This window comes from Cetorhinus maximus, chromosome 16, assembly GCF_964194155.1.
Source record: "Cetorhinus maximus chromosome 16, sCetMax3.hap1.1, whole genome shotgun sequence".
NCBI classification, from domain to species: Eukaryota; Metazoa; Chordata; class Chondrichthyes; order Lamniformes; family Cetorhinidae; genus Cetorhinus; species Cetorhinus maximus.
This window is the reverse complement of record NC_135894.1, coordinates 36,520,293-36,545,180: the sequence shown is the minus strand read 5'-3', so window position 1 is coordinate 36,545,180 and position 24,888 is coordinate 36,520,293. Positions and strand designations below refer to the sequence as shown.

Sequence of the window (24,888 nt, the reverse complement as noted above, 5' to 3'; positions counted from 1 at the left end):
CTCAAATTGTGTCTAAAAGTGCTCAATCTATAGCTTGATTTTGGGCTGAGGTGCTAACCTCATATCCCAAACATAACTTTAACTTCAGTAATTGTGCTCAACTCCACTCTTACATTGCCCTCACTGACTGAAATAGTAATCTACAACTTCACCACTTCAGTCACATTCACCATCAGTCAGGCTCCCCTGCTGGCATATCTGGTTGCACCATATATAAACTCCAAATTCTCCAAAATTCTACCACCTATACTCTAACTTTTCCATTAAGTGTCAACTCTGAGGTCATGAATTAAACCCCAAAGCTGGGAAGTGAGCACATAATTTAAACTGATATTGAAGTGCTGTACTGAGGAAATGCTGCATTGTCAGATGTGCCATCTTTTCGATGAAATATAAATCTTAGGCTCTATCTACTTAATCAGATGGATGTAAAAAAGATCCCATGGTACTATGTTTCTTGGTGTGCTGGTGAACATTTCTTCTTCAGACAATATCATTGGCTTCTGCATTTGCTTGGGTGCAAAAGTGACTACACTTCAAAAGGCGATCAATTGGTTGTGTGTCATTTTGAGAGTTCCTTAAGATATGATAAATGAAATCATATAAATACTAAATAAATGCAAGTTTTCTTTATTTTCCATCATGCACTAAATCCTGCTCAACTATCATATCTATGCTTGCTGACCTTCATTGACTCTTCATTCCCCAACACACTAGGGTTAATTTTGATTTTGGGTTCTATCAATAAGCCACCCATTATCTAACTCTAAGGATTTAGATTTCCATCTTTCCCCAGCACTCAAGTAAATGTTTGGGAGGGGTTTTGGAAAGGGATCATTGTCATGCTCCAGTGGATGCCACATGGAAAGGCCTTTTCTGGATGCTGATTCGTTTCACACTATGTTGGCCTAGCAAGGAAGCCACAGCAACTTTCCAGCAGAGGCTTACAGTTAATATTGCAGTTGGGCCCTGATGATGATTAAGGAGCCCAATCTTCTTCTTTAAAGAAGGACCAAGCTGGCTTCCAGTTGGTGTCCCTCTCTTCTGCTCAGAAGAGAAGATTAAGATCAGAATCTGTGAGAAGGCAGCAAGATTGGTATAGGTAAGTTTACAATGGGTGGGCAGGGTTGAAATTGGCCCTTTGGCTTTGAAACCACATGATTTTATTTACATAAGTCCGACTTTATTTACATAAGTCCGATACATAAGTTCAACACAGTGATGCATATGTTTCCCTACCTTTCATGATACAGAACACAATAAAGACATCACATGCTTTCTCTATAAACAGATTTTAAAAATTTGCTTTAAACTTTCTGTAACCTACGCCGTTGGCTCAGCTGGCACAGAACTTGGAATCAATTGAGACTTGATGTTATGACAACAAAGCAATGAGAGTAGGGATGAAGGATAGGCATTGGAACTACAAGCTAAACTATGCTAGATCACAGGATAGAGGCCATGTTTGGAGGTATTTGTGGTTAGATTGTTGACCATAAGCACATAGTGAGGCAGTGGTAAATAAGGAAAATGGATCTCAGGTTGTGTAGTACATAGGATGGAACAAAAATTACAGGATCTGAGCATTTATAGGACTTATTCAACCTGAAATACTAGGCTGAATTTAATGTGGGTGGGGGTGGCCTTGATGGTGGGCCAGAAAGCAGGGGTCAGCCCTACCTGGGCCATTTCCAGGAGCCCCGACCTGATACTGTGTCCATCAGGCAATGAACTGCTTGGTATTGGGTCTCCCATCCCTTTAGGAGTGGTGATCCTACCTCCAAGAGGTGCTGGCCAATTGTAGGTCCGGCAGCTCTTCAGTCTCAGAAACGTCAATGGGAGAGGCGGCCATGGCTGAGAAGGCACCCAGCCCGGGGCAGCATTATGGATGCAGCCCTGAAACCAAGTCAGGCTCGCTGGGGCCAGTCAGACAGGATTTGTTGAGGGTGGGGGTGATGGGTCATTGAGGGCAGGGTTGGAGGGGTAGTTTCTGTGGGGGTGGCCCTTGCCACCAGTGAGGCTCTTCATGGGCCTTGGTGCTAATTTTTACTGGCTGGTCCCCACATGTGGCAGGGGACTGCCATGCCCCCCACCACTGGCAGAATGCCAGTAGTGGTGGGGTAAGGCATGGTCCTCAATTGGCCTCTGGGCATATGGGCATCCTTGACCTTCCCCGCCGCTGAATGAATTGCATGGAGTTGGGAAGGCGACAGGCACTCCACCCACCACCTTCCTTCCCAACCCCTTCATCCCAGCCTCATCTCCCTATTCCATCCGCACCTCGCAATCTCCGATGGGCCAGATTAAATACCACCCACTGTGTCCTGTTCTGCTCACCATACAATTTTCATGGCACTGGAAGAGATGCAAAAATGGCTGTTTGTCTGATACCTGTCAGATATAAGAAGAGACTAGAGAAGTAATTTTTGCTTATGTAAGCAAAGAGAAAATTAAGAAAGGATCTTCAAAGAAGATATTCAAAATCCTTAAGGATATTATATGTTGAACCATGGGAAGCTGTTTACCATTCCTGTGAAAACAAGGAGACATAAGATGAAGCTTTTAAGTGGGAAGATATTTTTGATTTGTTCTCAAGATGTGGTAAGTCTGCATTTATTGTCCTTCCCTAGTTCACCTGAGGAGGTGGTGATAGCTGTTCTTCTTAAACTGCTGCAGTCCTTGTGGTGATGTTGATGCCACATTGGTTATAAGCAGGGAAATCCAGGGATTTGATCTAATGACAAAGAAGAAATAGCAATATGCACAAATCAAAACTCTATGTGACTTACATGGAAATTTAGAAGTCATGTGCTTTTCACAATGTTGCTGTGTTTCTCCTTCTTGGTGGTAGAGTTCATGGGGAAGAAAGCTGCTGATGAAGAAACCTTGATGAGGTCTGCAGTGCATCTTGTAGATAGTACTAACTGCAGCCACACAGCTGGTGATGAAGAGGGTGAACATTGAATTCACTGGTAGGCATGTTAATCATTGAACTGTTAACTTACCAAGGAACTTAAAATAAATATCAAAATATTTTACAGGCATATCAATAAAAAGAAAGGGTGGGTTGGGAATAGGACCATTAAGGTATAGACAGGATAATATCACTGGTAACAATAGAGAGATGGGAGAAATATTAAATCATAATTTTGCTTTATTATTTACTTGAGAGATAGAACAAGTGGGCATGACATTGGACAATAAGATGAGTAACAAGGTAAGTGCATTTAAAATAAATAAACTAAACAAAGTGAAAGATTTTAAAACCCCTGATTTGGATGGATTGCATCTACACATTTTAAAATAATTTAGGAAAGGGATAGCAGAGGCATATTTGATAATTTGTTAGAAAAAGACATGGTGCCAGAGGACTGGCAGATAGCTAACATCATACTTATATTTCAGAAGGGGAATAGACATGGCCAGGGAATCCTAGACTAGTCTGCTTAATATTGGTGGTAGGAATATTAATGGAGTCCCTACTAAAGAAGAAAATAGAAGAACGTCTAGAAATGAAACATATAATAATGAATCGTCAGCATGAATTTCCAAAGGGCAAATCCTGCTTGACTAACATTACTAAATCTTTTGAGAAAGTTTCAGAGGTAATAGACAATGTTAATGTAGCAGGTGTAATGTGTCTGGATTTTCAAAAGGTCTTTGTTAAAATGCCCCATAATAGATTAACGAGTAAGGTCAGAGAATGTAGAGTCAGGAGACAAGCAGCAAAATAGATCGCTAGCTAATTTTAAAGCAGAAAGCAGAGAATTTGGGTAAAGAGCAGCATTCACAGTGGTGGAGGGTGGGTAGTGGTGTCTCACAAGGATCAGCGCTGGGACCACTGTTGTTCATAATTTATATTAAGAATTTGCTTGTTGGAATCAAAAACACAATTCCTAAATTTGTGGATGACACCAAATTGGGAAGGATAGTCAATACTGAGGAGGACTGCAGAAATTACATGAGGACAATAATAAGCTTGCAGAATGGGCAAGTGATTGGCAAATAAAGTTTAACATGGATGAATATGAGGTCACACATTTTAGTAGGAAGAATAGGGAGGTCACCTATTAGGTGGGGTAAAGGAACATAGGGATATTTGAGAACAAATACACCAATAAGTAAAAGCTGTGCCATAGGTTAGCGAGGCCATAAAAAAGCAAACCAGCAAAGCTGTATTTCTAAAGGGATAGAAATGAAAAGTAGGGAAGGCATGCTAAACCTATATCGAGCTTTGGTTAGACCACAATTAAGTGAGTACTAGCTGCAGTTCTGGTCACCATATTATAAAAAAGGTATAGAGGCACTTGAGTTGGCCTACCTCCATTCATGTCCCTGCAGCCACTAATTGGCCACCAAACCTGACTTCATATCAAAAATAGGATCGTCCCGACAAACTGGGATCCCGTTTCTCCCCGGGAGCAGGTCAGGACCCGGGAGCCGTCCTGACTCCAGTTTCTCACTCAACATGAAAATCCAGCCCATTCTTTTTGAATCCGCTCTATCAAAACTTTTTGTCATTTTAAAGATCTCTATTAGGTCACCCCTCAGCCTTCTTTTTTCAAGAGAAAAGAGACCTAGCCTCCTCTTCTTGTAAAGCTACAAGTTGTCATCGACAAGTCTAAATGGCCTAAGATGACCAGCAAGGAGCCGAAGAAGCACTGTCACACCTTACTAGCACAGCTACCCCTTGGGGGTCTGGGGGTCCTCATGCATATTTGGATAGGGTGGCACTGGGTGAGGAGCACGGCACTTATGTTCAAGAGGAGGTGCCAGAGGCAGCAGATGATTTTCCCTGCAGAAGTGGGGAGGATAGACGCAGTTCTGCTCAGCTGGTTACGGATTCAGGACTTCAGGAGTCACAGGGAAAGAGTATCTACTAGACCAGCTGCAACAGATATACTTCCAAAAGTCGGCATTCCCTGAGGCAGTGCGTGGTTAAGGCCAGTGAATGGAGAGTCTGTCCAGCTCTTGTGCGCAACCATGGCTGACGGCAATGAGTGTACGAGTTTCTCCATTAAGAGAAAGTGACTAACCTCATGGGGATCCATGTGTGGCAGCATTTGGATTACATGCAAGAACAATGCACTGATATCTGCAGAATGCCTGCCACACTGTGTGGCCTGAGTTGGTCAGTGGTGCTGGTGGCATAAAAATGGTTGGAGAGGATGCCAATTCTGCCCCAGCTGATGTATCCTCCAATGACCTGGAGCATCCACCATGGGCTAAGGATATTACTGAAGAGGATGTCAGTGACGCCCCTTATGTGATGCCTTCTTCATCCTCGACCTCCTTGGTTCTTCTGACCGTGCAGGAATTTATGCAGCAGGGCCAAATGACAGAGGCTGCCCCAGCAATGATTCAAGTGCAGCAGCCTCTGGAGATCCTCATAGGCACCTCCCTGACAAAGACAACTGCCATTTTCATCTCAACCACAAGTGTAGACATAAACAGGCTGCCTTCTTCCCCTCCAAGGACACAGAGGGAGCACTTGCGTAGAAGCGGTCGAGTGTGGAGGCCACTGTGTGGAGCACTGAGTGGGTCACTGGGGCATCTTTTTGCTGTAACTGTGCAGTTTTCCTTTCTGATAATGTAAAAAAAAATGACATTTGAAGGCACCCATGTGAGGCTCTTTTTATTGACGGTGGGACAATAAAAGAGGTATGAAGTGGTGAAGGAGAGCAAGGGTTTGTCAATAGTGATAGCAAAGGCTCTGGCCTGGTGTGCTTCCTTCATTGGCATAAAGAAACTGAAAAAGGCAAAGCTGCCAATCAAAACATTTCAATACATTAATATGTGGACGGATGGGGAATATCTAAAGAGTGATCTGAACACCTCATGCTGTTTTAATTGGATACGAGGTGAAAATTCATTTCAAGCAGTGAATCCAGTGTACAAATTGTGCAAGGTGAACAGGGCTCCACTCAAAACACCCACCCTTCACCAGCTGAACGCATGCGCATGAAAGGCGGCGGCCGGGATCCGGCAGGCACCTTTGCGCCTGCGCGCTGCTAGTTTAACCGAAGTTTCGGGGCGGCCGCGTGGAGGGGGTGACGTGTCGTGCACAGCGGTCAGGCAGGAGCCGGTTGCCATGGTGATGAGCGGAAAGTTTCCACCTCCCCCCCACCACCTCCCCTCCCCTGGTACCGGGGTTCGTGTTAGCGAAAGTCCGCCCGGCCAAGCGGAGTGGCTAACCTCAGTGTAGCCGGTCAGCCCGATGGGGGTGGACGAGGCTTACAGGTCGATGGGAGGGGTCAGTAGATACCAGGTATACCTCGTCGTCTTATTAACTCTGTTGCAGGTGAGTGAGTCGCCGAGTTTTATCCCCAACAGTTGAGTAAGGAACTTGGTCGCTGTCAGGCTGCAGTGACATGTTTCAGGAAAGGAGAAGCGAGTTTGTGCGAATTTTGAGCTTTACTTGAGTCGCCTTTTTAAAAAGATGAATGATCCACCTGCAGATGAGTTTGTAAGATGCTTTCAAGGGAGAAGAGTGGTTGATACAAGCTAAACTTGCTTTTATTTCTACTTTTTATTTACAAACTCCAACATTGGGCAAAATGTGGATTTATGGTTTTAGTCCTGTTGCTAGTGGAAGATAATAAATATGAGCGGGAAAGTTGGATCTTACTTTTGAAATTCAGAATTCTGGTGTCTGGGTTACGGTTTAGAAATGTTGAGGCTCCTCATTCCAATGTAGGCAAGCGCTATTAGCACATTTGCCTGTTGAAAAATTCAAATTGCCTGGAGGAAGTTCAAGGTCAAATGAGGTTTTTCTTCTCCAACTGTAATTCTTTCTGTATTTCATGTTGTACAACATGTAACACACTATAATGATGTGACAGACTTTGTGTAGGAGCTGGATGTGCGCTGCACACTGAAGGCACCATGACAGCAAAACTGGCACAGGTCTTCCTGATGATGGAAGCTGCTGATTCACCTTTTGGTGCCTTGTATTACATTTTAGGGGAAGAACTCCTTTGACTGCATACAGCAAAGCACTTCAGTGGGTAGAAGATTGCAGGCTGGCAAGGATTGGTTGGTATGGATATAGTGGGAGAAAGTTGTACAGGGCACTGGTGAGACTGCATCTGAAGTACTGTGCACAGTATTGGCCACCTTATTTAAGGAAAGATGTCGTTTCCTTACAGAGGTAAGGTCATAAGTACTTTTTGAGCTGGATAGTGATGAAGCAGTTCAGAGTTTACTAGATGAATACCAGGAATGAACAGGTTATCTTATGAGAAAAGGTTGGACAGGTTAGGCTTGTATCTGCTGGAGTTTAGAAGAGTAAGAGGTGACTTGATTGAAACCTTTAAGATCCTGAGGGGTCTTGACAGGGTGGATGTGGAGAGGATGTTTCCTCTTGTGGGAGAATCTAGAAGTAGGGGTCACAGTTTAAAAATAAGGAGTCACCCATTTAAGACAGATGAGAATTTTTTTCTGAGAATCATGAGTCTTTGGAACTCTTCTTCAAAAGGCAGTGGAATAGGGTCTTTGAATATTTTTAAGGCAGAGTTAGATAGATTCTTGATTAACAAGCGAGTGAAAAGTTATCAGGGTAGGTGGGAGGTTACAATCAGATCAGCCACAATCTTATTGAATGGCGGAGCAGGCTAGAAGGGCAGAGTGGCCTCCTCCTCATTCGTATGCTCATATGATGGCAAATTGTCAGTGATCAACACTCCTCCAAAATTGACAGAAACTTCTGGATTCCCCACATTTGCAGCTAAATGTGGAAATTCAGAAGATCCTGTCAGCGATTCTTCGTTTCTCCATGGTTTATGCTGTTAAGTACCCCCAGGCTCCAATCTTGGAATCCATCAAACAGGAATGGAAGCAAGTCATTCTTGGCCCCAAGGGACTGCTAAGATGAAGAAGACTCCAATCAATTAGAAATCAATGAACTGATAAGAACTTGCCCTTTTGTGCTATTGGTCTCAGTGTAAAAACCCATGAAAGGGTCACACCTTGTCGAATGAGGTGTAACTAGGATTTTAACCATGCTCTAAGTTCATAATTACTACTGAAATTTCTTTCTGACTCTGAAAAGTTAGCTTTATATTTGTGAAATGTCACATTTCTCCATTAGGATAAAAATCCACGTATTTTCAATGTTTTTAAGTTATTTATATTTTGGTTTCTGTCTTAATTGCCTGTGTACCCATCACTTACTTTCTGTAAAATGTAATTAAAAGTGAAAGATAATGAGTGCATTTTACTTATGCTGCAAATGAGAATTGTTCAGTGTGATTGGCTGCTTACCCTGTTGCTGAACTTACAGAGATTCCCATGACATGGTGTTAGAATGGAATGAATATTGGGAAAGGGGAAACCCATGCTATGGGGATTGCTAAATGTTTTGTGGCTAGCTTTCCTTGAGGTCAGCGGCAATCATTTTGTCGCTGACTGAAATCTGGGCCATTGAGTCTGGAGGTAAGAAAAGCATGTATAAGGGTTTCAGCAGCAGATGGGCTGAGGCAAGAGTGGAGACAGGCTGTGTTACCAAGGTGATCTTTGTGATGGGGCTGGAAGCTTAACTCAGGATTAAATAGGATGCTGAGGTAGTGAACAGAGTGGTTCAATCCTAGACTGTGACCAAGGAAAGGGATGGAATTGGTTGTTAATTATATGTAGGTGGTGGCCCCTTTAAATAGTCACAGACTAAAACTAGTTGGGTTAGGGAGGTGTCTGCTTGTTATGTATAGCTCTCTAAATAAATGGAAAAGTATGCAAATATTGGCTCCAGTTCTAACCTTTACCAACTGAAATAGAACATGGTAGCAGAGAATTGCTGCCTAAAAATGAAATTTGGAAACTTAAAAAAAAAAAGACAGAAAACTACAATTCTAGTAGCCATTGTGAAAATTGGCAGAAAAGCAAGTGTAAGTTGTCAGGGTATAATTATCCTCGGATGTTCTGAGTCTGAACCATATGAAGCTCTTCAGTTTGAAGAATGAATCAGCCACGTGGACATGAGTTACATCCCTACCAAAGAGGAAACAAGGTATGGCCTTGGTGTTGTCACTTCCTTACAGAAGTAAGGTCATAAGTATTTTTTGAGATGGATAGTGATGAAGGTTTAGACGTCTTTGGATGAAATTTACAAGAAAGATCATCTGTCTTTGAGCTATGGTCAGATTTTGATAAGTTTTGGGAAATAGATGGGCATTCCATATGATCATATATTGTGCACTCTAACAGATTGTATAAAAGATTGAGAAGATTTAATTTGGGGAAACCTGAATAAGTACTTATGTTTTAAGCTATAAAAACTAAAAGCTACTGCGGATGCTGGAAATCCAAAACAAAAACAGAATTACCTGGAAAAACTCAGCAGGTGTGGCAGCATCGGTGGAGAAGAAATCAGTTAACGTTTCGAGTCTTCACGACTCTTCGGCAGAACTGAAGCATAGTTAGGAGAAAGGAGAAATATAAGCTGGTTTAAGGTGGGGGGGCGGGGGGAGAGAGAAGTTGAGGGTGTGGTGATTGTGGAGATAAGCAAGCAGTGATAGGAGCAGATAATCAAAAGATGTCACAGACAAAAGGATCAAAGAGGTGTTGAAGGTGGTGATATTTGTCTAAGAAAAGTGCTAATTAAGAATGGAAGACAGGACACTCAAGGTACAGCTCTAGTGGGGGTGGGGTGGAAAGACTAACAAGGTTTTAGTTTTAGATTTAAAAATAATGGAAATAGGTGGGAAACGAAGAATCTATATAAATTATTGAAAAAAAAAGGGAGGGGGGAGAAACGGGGTGGGGATGGGGGGAGGGGGAGTTTAAGATCTAAAGTTGTTAACTCTAAAGTTGTTAAAGGTAAATCTTCAGAACATTGTGGTAATGTCTTGCTTAACTAACTGCTTGCCTATGTGATAGCGTCATATCAGTTAAGTGTGTATTCATTGGTGTAGAGTACTGACAAGCACTACACAATGACTCCTTTCTTTCTTTAGATTTATGTTGCTGCCCAGGCTGTCTTCATGACTATAGTTGGAGCAGGATTACCTTATCACTGGGACTTTGGAAACATTTCACCTGGTCAGAACAATGCTAACACTACAGTCGATCTGAATGTGATGTTTAAACACTGGCTTCATATGGTGAATAAAACTGAGATTCAACAACACGTTCATTTTGACGATGATTCCTCATCTGTTGTCGGAGAGGTAGGTGAGAATTCCAAAGATTGGCCACCTCATTTTAGATTTATTGACTTAACATAATTTATGATGAAACCTTCAGGGTGTGTAAAAATGTGTCTTGGCTATGTTCAGTTGTATTGAAATGAGGCATCACACAAAATCTGTGGAACAGAATTTCAGTTTTCTATTCTAGCCAAAAATGATCATGATCATGATCTTGAACTCTTCTGGCCATGAGATCATAGGAAATAGGAGCAAGAGTAGGCCATTTGGCCCTTCGAGTCTGCTCCGCCATTCAATAAAATATTGCCTGATCTGACTCTGACCTTAATTCCACTTTTCTGCCTGTTCCCCATAATCCTTGACTCCCTTTATAGATCAAAAATCTGTCTAACTCAGCCTTGAATTATTCACTGACCCAGTAAACACTGCTCTCTAGGGAAGAGAATTCCAAAGAGGAACGACCTTCTGAGAGAAGAAATTTCTCCTCATCTCAGTAATAAATCATAGACCCCTTATTTTTAAACTGTGCCCCCAAGTTCTAGGTTCTCCCAGGGGTGGAAGCATCCTCTCAGCATCTACCCTTTTGAGCCCCCTCAGAATCTTATACGTTTCAATAAGAGTATTTACTCATTTGGAATGAATTAAACTACAGCTTGAACTCTTCCTCATTGACATATTTGCTATAATTTGACAGTGGTTCCTCATTGGAGATGCTTCATACAAAGTTGTTGTGGCCAGTTCAGTATATTTCTTTGGTGTCTTGGTTGGTGTAATCACTTTTGGGCAACTTTCTGATCGATTTGGAAGGAAGAAAGTTTACTTAACAGGTATGGTGATTAAAGGAAAAGTATCTTTGGTGATGTTTATCAATTTATCAACATGAAAGCAATTCAAAATTAATTGAGAACACTGTCTGATAGAGAGGACCACCTATTTTGGTATGCTGGCAGCAATTAAGAGATTGCCTACCTGCCCCCTCCACCCCAATTTTTTTTTGAGTTCATAAGAATTGGGAGCAGAATTATGCTCTGCAGTCCCTTAATAACTTCATGGCTGATTCTCAACCTTGATTCAATGTTGCTGCCCAAGCCCTATATCTTTTGATTCCCTTGAAGTCCAAAAATCTATTAATCAAAGCCCTGAATTTAGTCAAGGTCTAAGCATCTACAGTAGGGAATTCTAAGGAATTGTATCCCGCTAAGTGAAGAAATTTCTCCTAATCTTAATCTGAAATGACCATCACTTATCCTGAGACTATCCCTCCTAGCTCTAGAATCTTAGCCAGGAAAACCAGCCTCTCGCTACCCGGTCAAACCCTCTTGGAATTTTATGTTCAATGAGATCACCTTTTATTTTTCTAAACTCCAGAGAGTATAGTCTAATTGTACTCTATCTCCCTAATAGAACTACTCTCTCTCGTCTCAGGAATCCATCTAGTAAACTTTCACTTCATTCTTTCTGAGGCAAGTATACCCTTCCTGAGGCATGAAGATCAAAACTGTACCTATTGCTCCAGGTTTGGCCTCACCAAAACCCTGTACAATTGCGATAAGACTTCCTTACTCTTGTATTCTAAACCCCTTGCAATAAACACTTGCATACCATTTTCCTTCATCATTGTTTGCTGTATATGCATGTTAGCTTTCTGTGTTTCTTTTATACGGGCATCCAAATCCCTCTAATAGTTTCCTCTCCATTTAAAAAAAATATCAGTTTTCCTATTCTCCCTACCAAAGTGAATAACCTCATATTTCTGCACATCATACTCTGTCTGCAATCTTGCCCTCTCACTAAACTAAACTTGCCCTCTCACTAAACACTCATTAAATTACCTATAGCCCTTTGCAGACTCTGTGTCCTCCTCACAGCTTACTTTCCCATCTACTTTTGTACGCTTGGATGCATTATACACGATCCCTTTATCTAAGTCATTGAAATGGATTGTAAATAGTTGAGACCTCAATACTGATGTTTGCTGCACCCCATTAGTAAAAACCTGCCAAACTGAGAATGACCCGTTTATTCCTACTCACTGTTTTCTACCCTTTATCCAGTCCTCTATCCATGCTAATATATTATCCTCAACCCTATGAGGCCTAAACTTGTGCAACAGCCTTTCGTGTGATATCTTATTGAATGCCTTTTTGAAAATCCAAACATATTACATCCACTGGTGGTTCTTTATCTACCCTGCTAGTTACATTGTCAAAGTAACTCTTTGACAAACATGATTTCCTTTTCATAAAATAAAATGTTGATTCAGTCTAATCATATTATGGTTTTCTAAGTGCCCTGTTACTACTTCCTTAATGATAGATTGTAGCATTTTCCTACTATAGACATCAAGTTAACTGTTCTGCAGATCCATGTTCTTTCTCTCTCTATCTCTTCTCTCTCTCTCTCTCTCTCTCTCTCTCTCTCTCTCTCTCTCCATTCTTGAATTGCGATGTTGCATGTTCCATTCTAGTCTACTGGGATTGTTCCATAATCTAGAGGATTTTGGAAGATCACGACCATTGTTTCCACTATCCCTCTAGCCCCCTCTTTTAAAACCCACAATGTAGGTCAGCAAATCCAGGAAGTTAGTTGTCTTTCAGTCCCATAGTTTCTCTAGTATTTTTTCTTTACTTATATTAGCTACTTTGAGTTCCTCATTCTCATTAGATCCTTGAATCCTCACTATTTCTGGTATTGTTCAGTGTCTTATACTGTGAAGGCAGACACATAATGGTATTTAATGGAAGCGATGGGGGTCACTCCCACTGGCTGTTATAGGGAAGGCTGAATTAAGTGCCACTCTGGCATTTAACTGGACAGAGGCGAGCCTTCCCTGGGATCAAGGACCCGGGGCAGTGGAAGTCCCATCCACCAAGAACTGCTGGCAGCCCTATTGAATGGTTGCACCGCCTGGGAGGCAGTAGCTGCTGCTGGTATGACACTCGCCTGAGGCCTAGTGATGTCACTGGATCCCAGGCCACAGGTGTGTGATGGCAGGAGGGTGGGGTCATGGGGAAGGACTTGGCAGCAAAGACCAGGTGCTCTGGCGCTCAGTGGGCCTCCCCCTTCACTCGTGCTGGCTCCCTCGATCAGATACTGAATGCCTTTGAATGAGAGAGCTCCCTGGAAACCCATAAGCAAACCCACACGGTTTTGCTCGCTGTGGCCCCCAACCGCTGTTGGGTTAATACCAGTGGCGGTGGGATGAAGCCCTTAAGTGGGCGTTAATTGGCCACTTAAAGGCCTCAATTGGTGGCAGGGCAGGAAGGTGCCCATGGGCCTTAACTAGGGTGGAGGTGGGAAGTTGGAGGCGCCCCCACCTGCCACCCTCCAGCCTGATTAAATACAAACCCCCACTACCAAACTTGCCCTCCCCTATGGTATTAAATTCTGCCAAAAATATTTGTTTAAACTCTCTGCTATTTTCTTATTCCCCATTACAATTTCTTCTGTCTCAGCCTCTCGGCGACCAACTTTTACTTTAGCTAATCTCTTCGTTTTTACATACTCGTAGTAGCTCTTGATCTTTTTATGTTTCAGGCTAGTTTAGACTTCCCTTTTATTTTCTCCCTCTTTATCAATTTTTTGGCCATCCTTTGCTGGTATCTAAAACTCTCCCAATACTCGGCTTAGCACTCTTCATGGCAATATTATAAGCCTCTTCTTTTACTCTAATGCTCTCCTCCACCTCTTCTGTTACCCACCGATGAATCCCTTTCATGGAGCTCTGTGGAGCTTTTGTTCCTCAATGGAATGTAGATTTGTTGAGAATTATGAAATATTCCTTTAACTATCTGGCATTGCTCTATTACAGTCATGCCTTTGAATCTAACTTCCCAATCTACCTTAGCTTTATTTAATTTTAAAGCGTAGTTTTGGACTTGTATATGTCACTCTCAAACTCGTTGTGAAATTCATCACATTATGATCATTCTTTCATTTATCACTGAAAATTAAAAGAACCAAAAGTAGTTCAGTGACTGGAATGTAACTGCCAGAATAAAATAATTGACCTTGCTACATTTTATAAGTGAACTAAGTATATGGTCCCAATTAAAGCACTCTGTCCAACCTGCAACTGGTTTCTAGTATAATGGTAACCTAAAGTTACGAACAGTTGAAAGCTCCCAAATTATCAGCTTGGGGGATTGCATAGTGAGGATACTGAAATAAAGAATTGCAATGGATGATTCAGAAGTAGAAATTCTATTTAAAAAATCATGTGACATAGAAACCTGTGGGGGTGGGCTGGGGGTCGTGGTGGCTTCAGACAGACAGCTTGCATAATCATTATTGTGGAGAGAGCACTTGAGGCAGCTAAATACTGGCAAAAATCTCAACTTAAATTTGATATGCTGTAAATTCTACATTGTAAATTGGACTTGTGTGCAAATAACTCTTTATAATTATCTTTGTAACCTTATAATTCTTGAAATTCTTAAAATCTTGAAGTTCAGGACATATAAAAATATTATGTCTCATAAAACTTTTAGTAAGCCTGAATAGATAGTTTTTAAAACTCTATATCTCTCAAATTTACACTGTTTTACATAGCTTTGGCTGTTGCAATGACATAAGTGTAACAAGCTTGTTGTATCTAGTTTAATACCCAGGATATGGGTTTGTGTTAGTTTGGCATTGACTAATGAGTTGGGGGAGTTGATGAAAAGGCAAGGTTTCTACACAAAATTAACACCCTTTTCACTGGCTTTTTAATAGCAGTAATTGGGCCTTGGAGAGCAATCCATTAGAACCCACCAATAGAGAAAAAACAAGAGAATTTAAAGGGGCCTCTTAGGTGTCAGAAATCAGTCCTAGCTCCACGACAGTCATTGCTGCCAGTGAACTCCGGACCCCAAAAATCCATCTCTCAACCCCAGTGGGGGTCACAAGCCCTGCTATACATCAAGATTAGGAAATATCTTAAATAAGTAATCTTTTTTTAGAAGAATAAATAGAATAAAACCAAGCTAATTTGGAGTTTAATTAGAACAATTACAGTAAGTGTTGCATATTATTATGTACAACATAGCCAATAGCAGTATAGATAATAAATAGCTTTTTCTTTAATGTCCTGAAAATATTTATATACAGTTTTTACCTTGGAAAAACAATGAGCATTGATGGTATGGTATTTGTACAGAAACTGCTCAAATTTGGACAGCTAGCCACTAGATCACTACGAAGTAGCACAATATGTTATTATTGATCAGGTATGTACACTTCTCATGTCCTTAAGGCAGACCATTGTTGCTTTTGCAAAGCTGGAGTAATAGAGAGAGATATCTGCATTCCTTATCCATGTGCGAAGCACTCCTCTTCACCATCACTGCCTCAAAACAACTTCCCAAAAAATGCATGTGTACTTTTGTAGCTCTTCAATTCCCAATTTGTTGGCAATTCTATATAATGCCATCACAAATGAAGTGTAAACGAGATTCATTTGGTAATTCCAGAAGTCAACAGAATCATTACCACTCAACTTCCAGAATTTTTTGAAAATGTTAAAGGCCAAAACTAGCTTCCTTTATTCTAAATCTGTAAATTGTTATACCTTTAAGTGCAAATACATAGTTGTACTCTAATTGAAATGATTTATTATTTGCCTAGGTCTTTCTCTTGAAATAATTTTTGGTGTTGTAACTGGAATCACTCCTACGTATGAGATCTTTGTGATATCCCGTTTTGCTGTTGGCATGATGAATGGAGGAATGTCATTGGTGTGCTTTGTTCTACTCCAGGAGTATGTGGCTGTTTCTTATTGGGCTTTAACTGGTAAGATGTCAATATTGCCCCTTTCAGCACTCTGATGAGAAAGGCATATGTGTGCACGTGTTCTGTGTTCTTTCTGGGGACACATTTCATTGATAGGAAAGCAGGAGCAAGGTAACAAGTGGTCCATGGTTCACAGTGTCTGTATTGTTGATTTAAACTGGTTGTTACAAGGTGTAGTTTAATAAGGGCAATCATCCTGCTTGGATATTTTTGCCCCTTCTGGAGGCCTTCTTCAAATCACAAGGTAACATAGTAATGTACAGCATAGAAAGGGATCATTCAGCCAAACTGGTCATATCAGTGTTTATGCTGCACACAAGACTCCTCCAACCCCTCTTCCTCTAACTCTGTCAAAATAAACTTTTATTCCGTTCTTCCATCCTGTGCTTATCTAGCTTCCCTTAAATGCATCTATGCTGTTCATCTCAGCTACTCCTTGTGGTGGATAGTACCACTCTCTGGATAAAGAAGGTTCTCCTGAATTCTTTGTTGAATTTATTAGTGACTATCTTTTACTTAATGATCCCTAGTTTTGGTCTCCCCCAGAGATAGAAGCATCTTCTCCATGCCTATCCTATTAAACCATTTCATAATCTTAAAGACCACTCCTCAGCCTTCTCTTTTTAAGAGAAAAGAGCCCCATGCCCCATATGACCCAATGGGGGAAGCAATGCAGTGAAGTATGGTACTATCATTAAACAATATTTACCTAGAATCACTTTGTAGCAGACCCAGTGAACTATGGCTGTTTTATTTTCACTTTTTTTCTTTTTTCCCCTTTGCTAACCCACTCACTTGACCCTGGTCAGATTGTCTCTGCTGTGCATTTTTATATTTGATACATAAAAGTAACATGCTTAGATCTAAAACCCAACTCTACCATCTCAGCTCAAGTTTAAAAAAGTTATTGTGAATGATAATGATGCACTACACTTGAGGCTTTGCTCAAGGGGCCCAGTAGACAGAACTTGAATGCTGGGCCTGAAGAAGTTGCTCTTAATTGAGGCAAACATTGAGGTAATTCAATAGCTATCAGACAAAACAGTGATTTTAATTAAAAACTTGTTAAATTGATTTGAAAATTAAAATAATACTCTTTGTCTTCCTAGGGTCAATACAGAGCCTTTCATTTGCTGTTGGAATTTCTGTGTATGCACTGCTTGGACACTTTATTCGATCATGGCGGATTTTGGCCGTTGTGATCAATATTGAAGGCATGTTCATCCTGTTCCCATCTTTGTAAGTTGGATATTCAGCATGTACTAGAGGAAAATGTGAATTAGCAAACAGTAATTTTCTGGTTCAGGAGGAAGATTTTGTTTCTGGATCCTGGCTGTAGCACACAGGAGTATGTTAGACTAAGTCCCATAAAGTGTTAACTGTAATAGCCTGTGATGTCATAGAAGGAAGTGACTATACTCAGGTGACCTGAGAGTTTAAGAGAAAGCAGCAATTAATGGCGGCAGCCCAGACTCGCTGTTGCAGAAGAGAAAGGCACGGGTGAGGGAATTGTCTCACCAAAGACACGCAATGCCATTAGCGCAACAGGGTGGGGCATTTTCAGGCAGTATGTCGCAGTGGAAAAAATGGGCAGAACACTCAAAGAATAAGTTTTAAAAAGAAACCGAGTCTATGAAGTTGAAGAATCCATCAAGATGACCTTTTTTTGGAGGGATTAAAAAAGTAAGTGAAAACTATTGGAGTGCAGAGATCCTGGTAGAAGATCACAAGGCACATTTCAAACTAGATACTGGAGTAGTAGTTTCAGCTCTTCCGGATGCTGAACCATGGTTAAACAAGAGAATTCTTCAACTATCCTACAAAAGCTACACGGGTCAGGAGGAGCAGAGTTGAAGGTTCTGGGAGAATTAACAGCTACTTTAAAACACAGAGAATGTAATTCCTGAAGTACTGCACGTAATCCAAGATCAGAGTTGTTTGCTCTTAAGTAGAAAGGCAGAATAGAAGTAAAGAATGGTGAAGGTCAATCAGGAGACTTCAGAGCTGAGTTTCCAAAGTTATTTACAGGATTGGGAGCCCTAAAAACTGTGTATCATGTAACACTAAGCCCAGAAGCAAAACCAATATGCTTGTATGCACTCAAAGGTTCTGCACCCTTTACTTCTAAAGGTAAGGAAAAAGGCTGAGTCAATGGTAAGACGAGTCATTTCACCCATAAAAGAACTGATTAATGGTGCTCAGGGATGACTCTGGTTACGAAGCTAAACTGTTCCATAAAAATGTTGATGTGTCTCAACTCAGTAAATCTGTGAAAAGAGGAGTCCATCCAATGGTATCAGTAGATGAGAGTTTAGCAAAATTAGGGAAGAGCTAAATATTCTCTGAATTAGACACTAAAAGCAGATTCTGGCAAATACCACTAGAAGAGGAGTCCAAACTTCTCAACTTTCATAACACCATTTGGAAGATTGTTTTAACAGGTTACTCTTTAGAATAACATCAGCACCAGAGGTCTTTCAAAGAACAATGGCAAATCTTTTGGAGGGCTTACATGGAGTTGTTTGCCACATGCATGACATGTTGGTACGTGGGTTCACTCAACTGAGCATGACATGAGAGTGAGTGTAGCGCTGAGAAGACTACAAGAGCCAGATTGACACTCAACGGTAAATGTAAGTTTTCACAGCCATAAATCAAGTTTCTTGGTCACATAATGAGTGCATCAGGAATAAAGGTTGACCAATGAAGACCAGTGTTATAAAAGAATATCCAGATCCAAGGAACGTCACAGAGTTACAAAGGGTCATGGGAACGATGATTCAAGTGACAAAATTTCTTAAGAGCTCAACGAGCCACTACGTCAGTTGTTACGCCGTGACAATGAATGGTGTTTGGAAAAAACGCATCAGCAATCATTAAAAAAAATCAAGGAGAGGGTGATGTCATCGGAGATATTATTAACACGTTACAATCTGGAATTATCTACAATAATCGCAATGGAAGCTTCTACAGGATTGGGCGCAGTACTTTTTCAGATACAAAGAGATGGAAAATGCAGACCAGTCTATTACACATCACGTTCATTAACAGATACAGTGAAGATACATGCAGCAATTGAAAAGGGAGCATCAGCAGCCATGTGAGCACAGCTGACTACTTCTTGGGCCTTCACATTATGATAGAAACAGACCATAAACCTTTAGTCCCACTATTGATTTCGAAAGGGCTTGCAGCGATGCCATCAATACTAAATCATACTGTATATGTTCAAGGAAACAAAGCACAGCAGATGCATTATCAATGATTGGAACAGAGAATCTGGAAAAATGTGACATTGAATTTGTGGAAGAGGTCAGAGTTTGCTTTAATGACAGCCCATACATTATCAGCAACCACACAGATTGAGTGAAATCAGAGGCTCAATAATCAGACAAGAAATGTAAACAGATCAGAGAATTTTGCATTAGAAGATGGCCAACATATACACCACAGTCCTGCATTGAGACTATATTTCGAGGCGAGAGCACACCTGACAATGAGGATTTACTGGTGCACAATGATAAAGTAGTAATCCCAAAGGCATTGAGACTTGATCTTACAATGCCTGCATCAAAGTCGTTTCGGTATTACCAAGTGCAGAGTCAGAGCATGGTATTCGGTTTGGTGGCTGGGTGTCTTGAACTCGTTGGAAGAAATGATATGCAGATGTATCGCATGTACAATTCATAAACAGGAATCAGAAGAACCATTACTGTCGTCATCTTTTCCTACAAGGCCATGGGAACGCCAAGGAATGGATTTATTTGAATATAAAGGGAAAATGGTCATAATAGTAATAGATTACTACTTGGGGTGGATGAGGTGAAGCAGTTACATAGTTACACATCAGAAGCAGTGATAATGTTATTGAAAGAATGTTTGTAGTCTATGGGATTCCTGATATTGTGATATCAGGTAACGGTCCACAATTCGTGAACATAGCGTGTCAATAGTTTACAGAATCATTTGGATTTGCTCACACAACAAGCTCACTGAGGTTTCTTCAGGCTAATGAAAAAAGCTGAGTGAGTTGTCAGAACTGTAAAGATATGACTGGAAAAGAATGAGTATTTTCAACTTGCGCCTTGAGTATTGAATTTGCATCCTTGCAGAAAAGATTGGCTCGGGGCGAGTTACTCCATGGGAAGAAGGTTGCAGGCACAGATTCCTACCCTTCCACGTGCATTGTTGTCACAGGTGAAAGATACCAACTTCGAGAGATTGCGAAAAAGAGAGGAAACTTAAAGTAAACAGATGAAACACTGATAATTGTCACGAGCAAAAACATTATCTGATCTTTGACAGGGAGAACAGGGTGAAAGTCAGAGACTTTGAGGTTGCAATCTTTAGAAATTAAAGACACTGAAGCAGGTGATCCCAAACCATCTATAAGTTCAAATTGTTTTCAACAGCATCCAGAGCAGTAGACTAGCGAAGACACCCCAACACTTAGCAGTGTAAGAGAAGGTGAAAATCTCAAAAAAAGAGAGAACATGGAGAGGGAAAAAAAAAGAGAGCATTTCCAATGAGACTTCAAAACACTCAAATGTTCAGAATGACTAGGAGGCTGAAACATTGGATTTTCAGAAACATCAGAGAATGTTGAAGTCTGAACAGAGACTTGTGGTGAGATGTTGTATAATGGAGTACGTTAGACTAAGTCCTATAAAGGGTTTATTGTGATGCCAGAGAAAGAAGTGACATTGTCATGTGATTCGAGAGTCTGGGAGAAAGCAGCATGGAAAGAAGCTAGTTTAAGGGAGTGTTCTCATAACTGTAAATATGCTACAATAAAGTTAGTGTTTGCAGCCGACATCCTTCGGGAGTTATTAAAACTACTCGAACCCAACAACACAATAATATACTGGCCTGTGAACTCTTGACTGTCACAGAGCTAGTAGAGCATTAGAAACATTAGAATCTATTTATTTTTCTTCACACTAATTGAAGAAAATTTCTGCTTGTTTTTAAATCTTAGTATTTTGCAAAGTATTTAAAGTAGCAAGCCTGTCTAAGATTTCCTTGGTGCATTTCCTAAACTCCTGAACCCCATTTGTTGACAAGAACTTGTCATCATCCTTCCTGAGTCTGTCTTGTTTCACCCCACAGCTTTTCCACAAATTACCATCCATTTAGTTTATGAAAAATATAAAGTTCTTCCTGTATTTCCTATTTTGTTGCACTTAATTAATCCCATGAAAGAATTTTTTAAAAAGTTAAACATATTCCCTAGTACCTTGGTTCTGTACACGCCAGAGAAACCTATTTGGATCTAATATGTCTGAACTTGTCGTAATTTTAAACTAGAGCATTTGCTTCCCTCCACCCTGCAACCAACCAACACCGGTGTCATGAGACAAGATTTTGGAGTCGCAATCTTCAATGCAGCAATGGTAGCCGTGGAGCTGGACAGGATGCTAACAACTGCAAGGCCCGTTTAAATCCTTGGGTTTTTTCCTAATGGGTGGGCATAGATAAATGGACAGATCTTTGAGGCCTGATTTTTTTTTTATTCATTCATGGAATGTGGCTAGGCTAGCCACATTTTTAATTCAATCATGAAACTGGCTAGGCTAGCATTTATTGCCCATCACTAACTGCCCTTGAGAAGGTGGTGGTGAGCTGCCGCCTTGAACTGCTGCAATCCAGCGACAGTAAAGGAACGGTGATAGATTTCCAATTCAGGATGGTGAGTGGCTTGAAGGGGAACTTCCAGGTGGTGATGTTTCCATGCGTCTGCTGCCCTTGCCCTTCCAGATGGTAGTGGTCATGGGTTTGGAAGGTGCGGTCTAAGGAGCCTTGGTGAGTTCCTGCAGTATGTCTTGTAGATGGTACACACTGATGCCACTGTGCATAAGTGGTGGAGGGAATGAATATTTGTTTGTGGGAGTGGTTCCAATCAAGCAGGCTGCTTTGACCTGGATGGCGTCAAGCTTCTTGTGTTGTTGGAGCTGCACTCATTCAGGCAAGTGGAGGGAATTCCATCAGACTCCTGACCTGTGCCTTGTAGATGGTGGACAGGCTTTGGGGAGTCAGGAGGTGAGTTACTCACTGCAGGATTCTAGCCTTGTAGCCTTCTAGCTCTTGTAACCACAGCATTTATGTGGCTCGTCCAGTTCAGTTTCTGGTCAATGGTAACCTCCCAGGATGTTGTTAGTGGGGGGTTCAGCGATGGTAATGCCAAGGGGCGATGGCTCGATTCTCTCTTGTTGGAGATGGTCATTGCCTGGCACTTGTGTGGCGTGAATGTTACTTGCCACTTGTTAGCCCAAGCTTGGATGTTGTCCAGATCTTGCTGCATTTGGACATGGATTGCTTCAGTATGCAAAAAAGGTAAGGCTGTGGAAAGGTAGTGCTTTTTTTTGAAAAACCCATCCAGTTTTAAGCAGTTCCCACCATACTCAAGCTCACCCCCCCCCCTCCAGCCAGCTCAGCAGCTGAAACTCACCCCTCCAAAAAGCCTGCCCCTGAAGGCCCCTACCCTGCTCAGCAACTCTTATCTCTCCCCCCACCCCCCAACCACCATCCAGCCCACCCAGATTTTCACTCTGAGATCATGCAAAATTTGGGGCATTAAAATGGGGTCACATTGGGGGGAAAACGTTTGGGAAACACTGTTTGAAACATTTTACCAGGTCCCTTCTTGGTTTACACTTTTCAAAGAGGGAGGACCCAGGTAGTCAATCTTTCATCATACAACTGTGCACCTACTTTCCATTCTTCCACTTATAACTGAATATTCTTTTTGAAACACAGACCAAAACTGCTGCAGTATTCCAATGTGGTCTCACCAGCGCTGAATACAGTTTTGAAATGACATGTGGATTTATAGGTCATATCCTTTGCTATGTATTCCAACATTCTGTTTGCATTTTTAACAGATAAGAACATTGTGCTGATGATTTTAATGACCTGTCCACTAAAAGCACAAAATTTCTCTTCTGCTCTAATTCCTCAAGCACAATCTTAATTAATTTTCCAAATGCCAAATCTCATAAATCATGTCTTGGTGTTTGTGGGATCTTACTCTGCACTCTAGCTTACCACAATTGCCTTTTAATGACTGCACCTTAAAAGTAAATTATTGGATGCAGAACTTTCTTAACTGAGCTATGGTGTATCGATAACATACAGTACCAGCTTTAGGTCTACTGCATGATACAGCTGCAGCCATACTATTTCACCTGCTTACTGGTGACATTTCTATATCCACTTCCACCACCACCTTTTTGTGATCCATTCTATTCTTTTAGAATCCCTTGTATCCATTTAGTTTCAATATAGATCCATCACTATTATCCACCCATGCTATAACAGATTATCCAGGGGATGAGGGGCTGAATGACCCCCTGATGAAACGTTCTAACCAAAGTTCAGAGATGAACCCATATGGCTAAAATTCCAATACTATAAATCGTGGTGAGCAACTCGACCTTTTGAAGCCTCTCCAAATCCTTCTTAAAACAGGCTTGGGTGAATATGCCAAGTATAAAATGTGTACGGCTGGTGTAGGTGGTCGCCATTTTAAAATGTGAAAAAAAAACCACCGATAATTGGATTTAATTTGAATGTGACACTTCTTATTGAATTAATTAATTCTACAAGCATACAATTAACTACAGTGAAAACATTTTGACGACAGCTTTTAAGATCCGACGCAAAGAGTTCTTTAAATTCACTTTGAGTTTCTTTGACTATGGCATCATTGAATCAGATTTAGCGCTTTCAGTTTCAGAAAGATCCCTGCACAACAAATTATCACCCTCTCTATACATTCAGTTGGATACCCCACATTTTTTTGAATGATCTAATGGCAGTTTATGCATTAATAGCATCCCACGATTTAATGACAAAACTACACACAACATCAAGTGGGGCAGTGTGCACATTTCCACTGTGAAGGATTTTCTCTGTCAACCCTCCACCTATTCCATTCGGCGTGAACTTAATCCTTGACTGGATAGTTGAGGCACATATCCAAAGGTTGAAACTATGGACTTTAGACCCCCTGATATAACTGCAATTTGGGTGTTATTTCTTTGCACACACCTCTTGATCTCACCGCTTATATGGAATCTGAACATATCCCACACTAATCTGCTTTGTTCAGGCCACTGGGATGCCTATTCCACACTATTGATCCACAACTTCACTCCATCATCATCCTTCCAACTGTTGTCATGGACATGCACAAAAACTCCTGCAAGGAACGTGATTTACGGCATGGTTTTACATTTGAAAATTATCATAAGCTTTAATTTCGTCTATCGGCTACGCAGGCTAGTACCACCATGAATGTTGTCTTCTCATGTCTTGTGGCTTTCACTAGAACTGTTTTCAAACCTTTCCACTTCTCAGTATGCTGGCATATTGAAATTCATGGGTGTTTCATCCATTTTGCTGATGTGGCATAATGGGTACTAATGTTTCTGCTGCTGCTCTGATGATGACTTGTTGGAAACTGGTAATTTTGGCATTGAGACCTTCCGGCAATCTTGGCCTTCCACTGCAACACCTAGACCTTTTTGTTCCATAAAGTGGCTATACCAATTAGCTATTGCTCTGAAATGTTTTTCTTTTTTCTTTGCTGGACTCGAGGTTCAATTTGGTCCATTTAAGTACTATATGCAGTGACGAGTTCGAGGACCCATTGTGATTCATGCTTCTCAAGATCAGGCCAGTGGCTGGTTTCTGTTCTCTCAGCACGTTTGGTTTTTCTTGCGGATTTGTCCTTCCATTCTCACACCAGTTTTTCACTAAACCAAATTCCCTTACTGCAGCACAATTACTTGATGAGTTAGCAAATGTTTTGACTTTTAGCTTGAACCCAGCTTCGTACTTCACTTTTTTGCTGGAGAATCCATTTCTGTTTGTCTTTTGCCATGCGTGGCCTGCTATTATGGGCGTATCTTAGACTCCTGCGCACCTTCTTGGCAACACAGCCCGTATCATCAGCTTGATCCTATGCGCTGAC

The 24,888-nt window shown here is 41.2% G+C and overlaps 1 protein-coding gene across 1 annotated transcript in view; it reads left to right on the top strand.

Annotated features, from left to right (window-relative positions):
- Positions 1 to 6,058: 6,058 nt before the first annotated feature.
- The window catches only part of LOC144691517 (solute carrier family 22 member 15-like), a 67,508-nt gene continuing 48,678 nt past the window's right edge, over positions 6,059 to 24,888 (top strand). Inside the window, exons 1-5 of the mRNA XM_078559669.1 lie at positions 6,059 to 6,301; positions 9,951 to 10,163; positions 10,837 to 10,969; positions 15,750 to 15,914; positions 17,024 to 17,153. Of these exons, the coding sequence (XP_078415795.1) occupies positions 6,218 to 6,301; positions 9,951 to 10,163; positions 10,837 to 10,969; positions 15,750 to 15,914; positions 17,024 to 17,153 (725 nt within the window). The 5' untranslated portion in view covers positions 6,059 to 6,217. The remainder of the gene's footprint in view (positions 6,302 to 9,950; positions 10,164 to 10,836; positions 10,970 to 15,749; positions 15,915 to 17,023; positions 17,154 to 24,888) is intronic.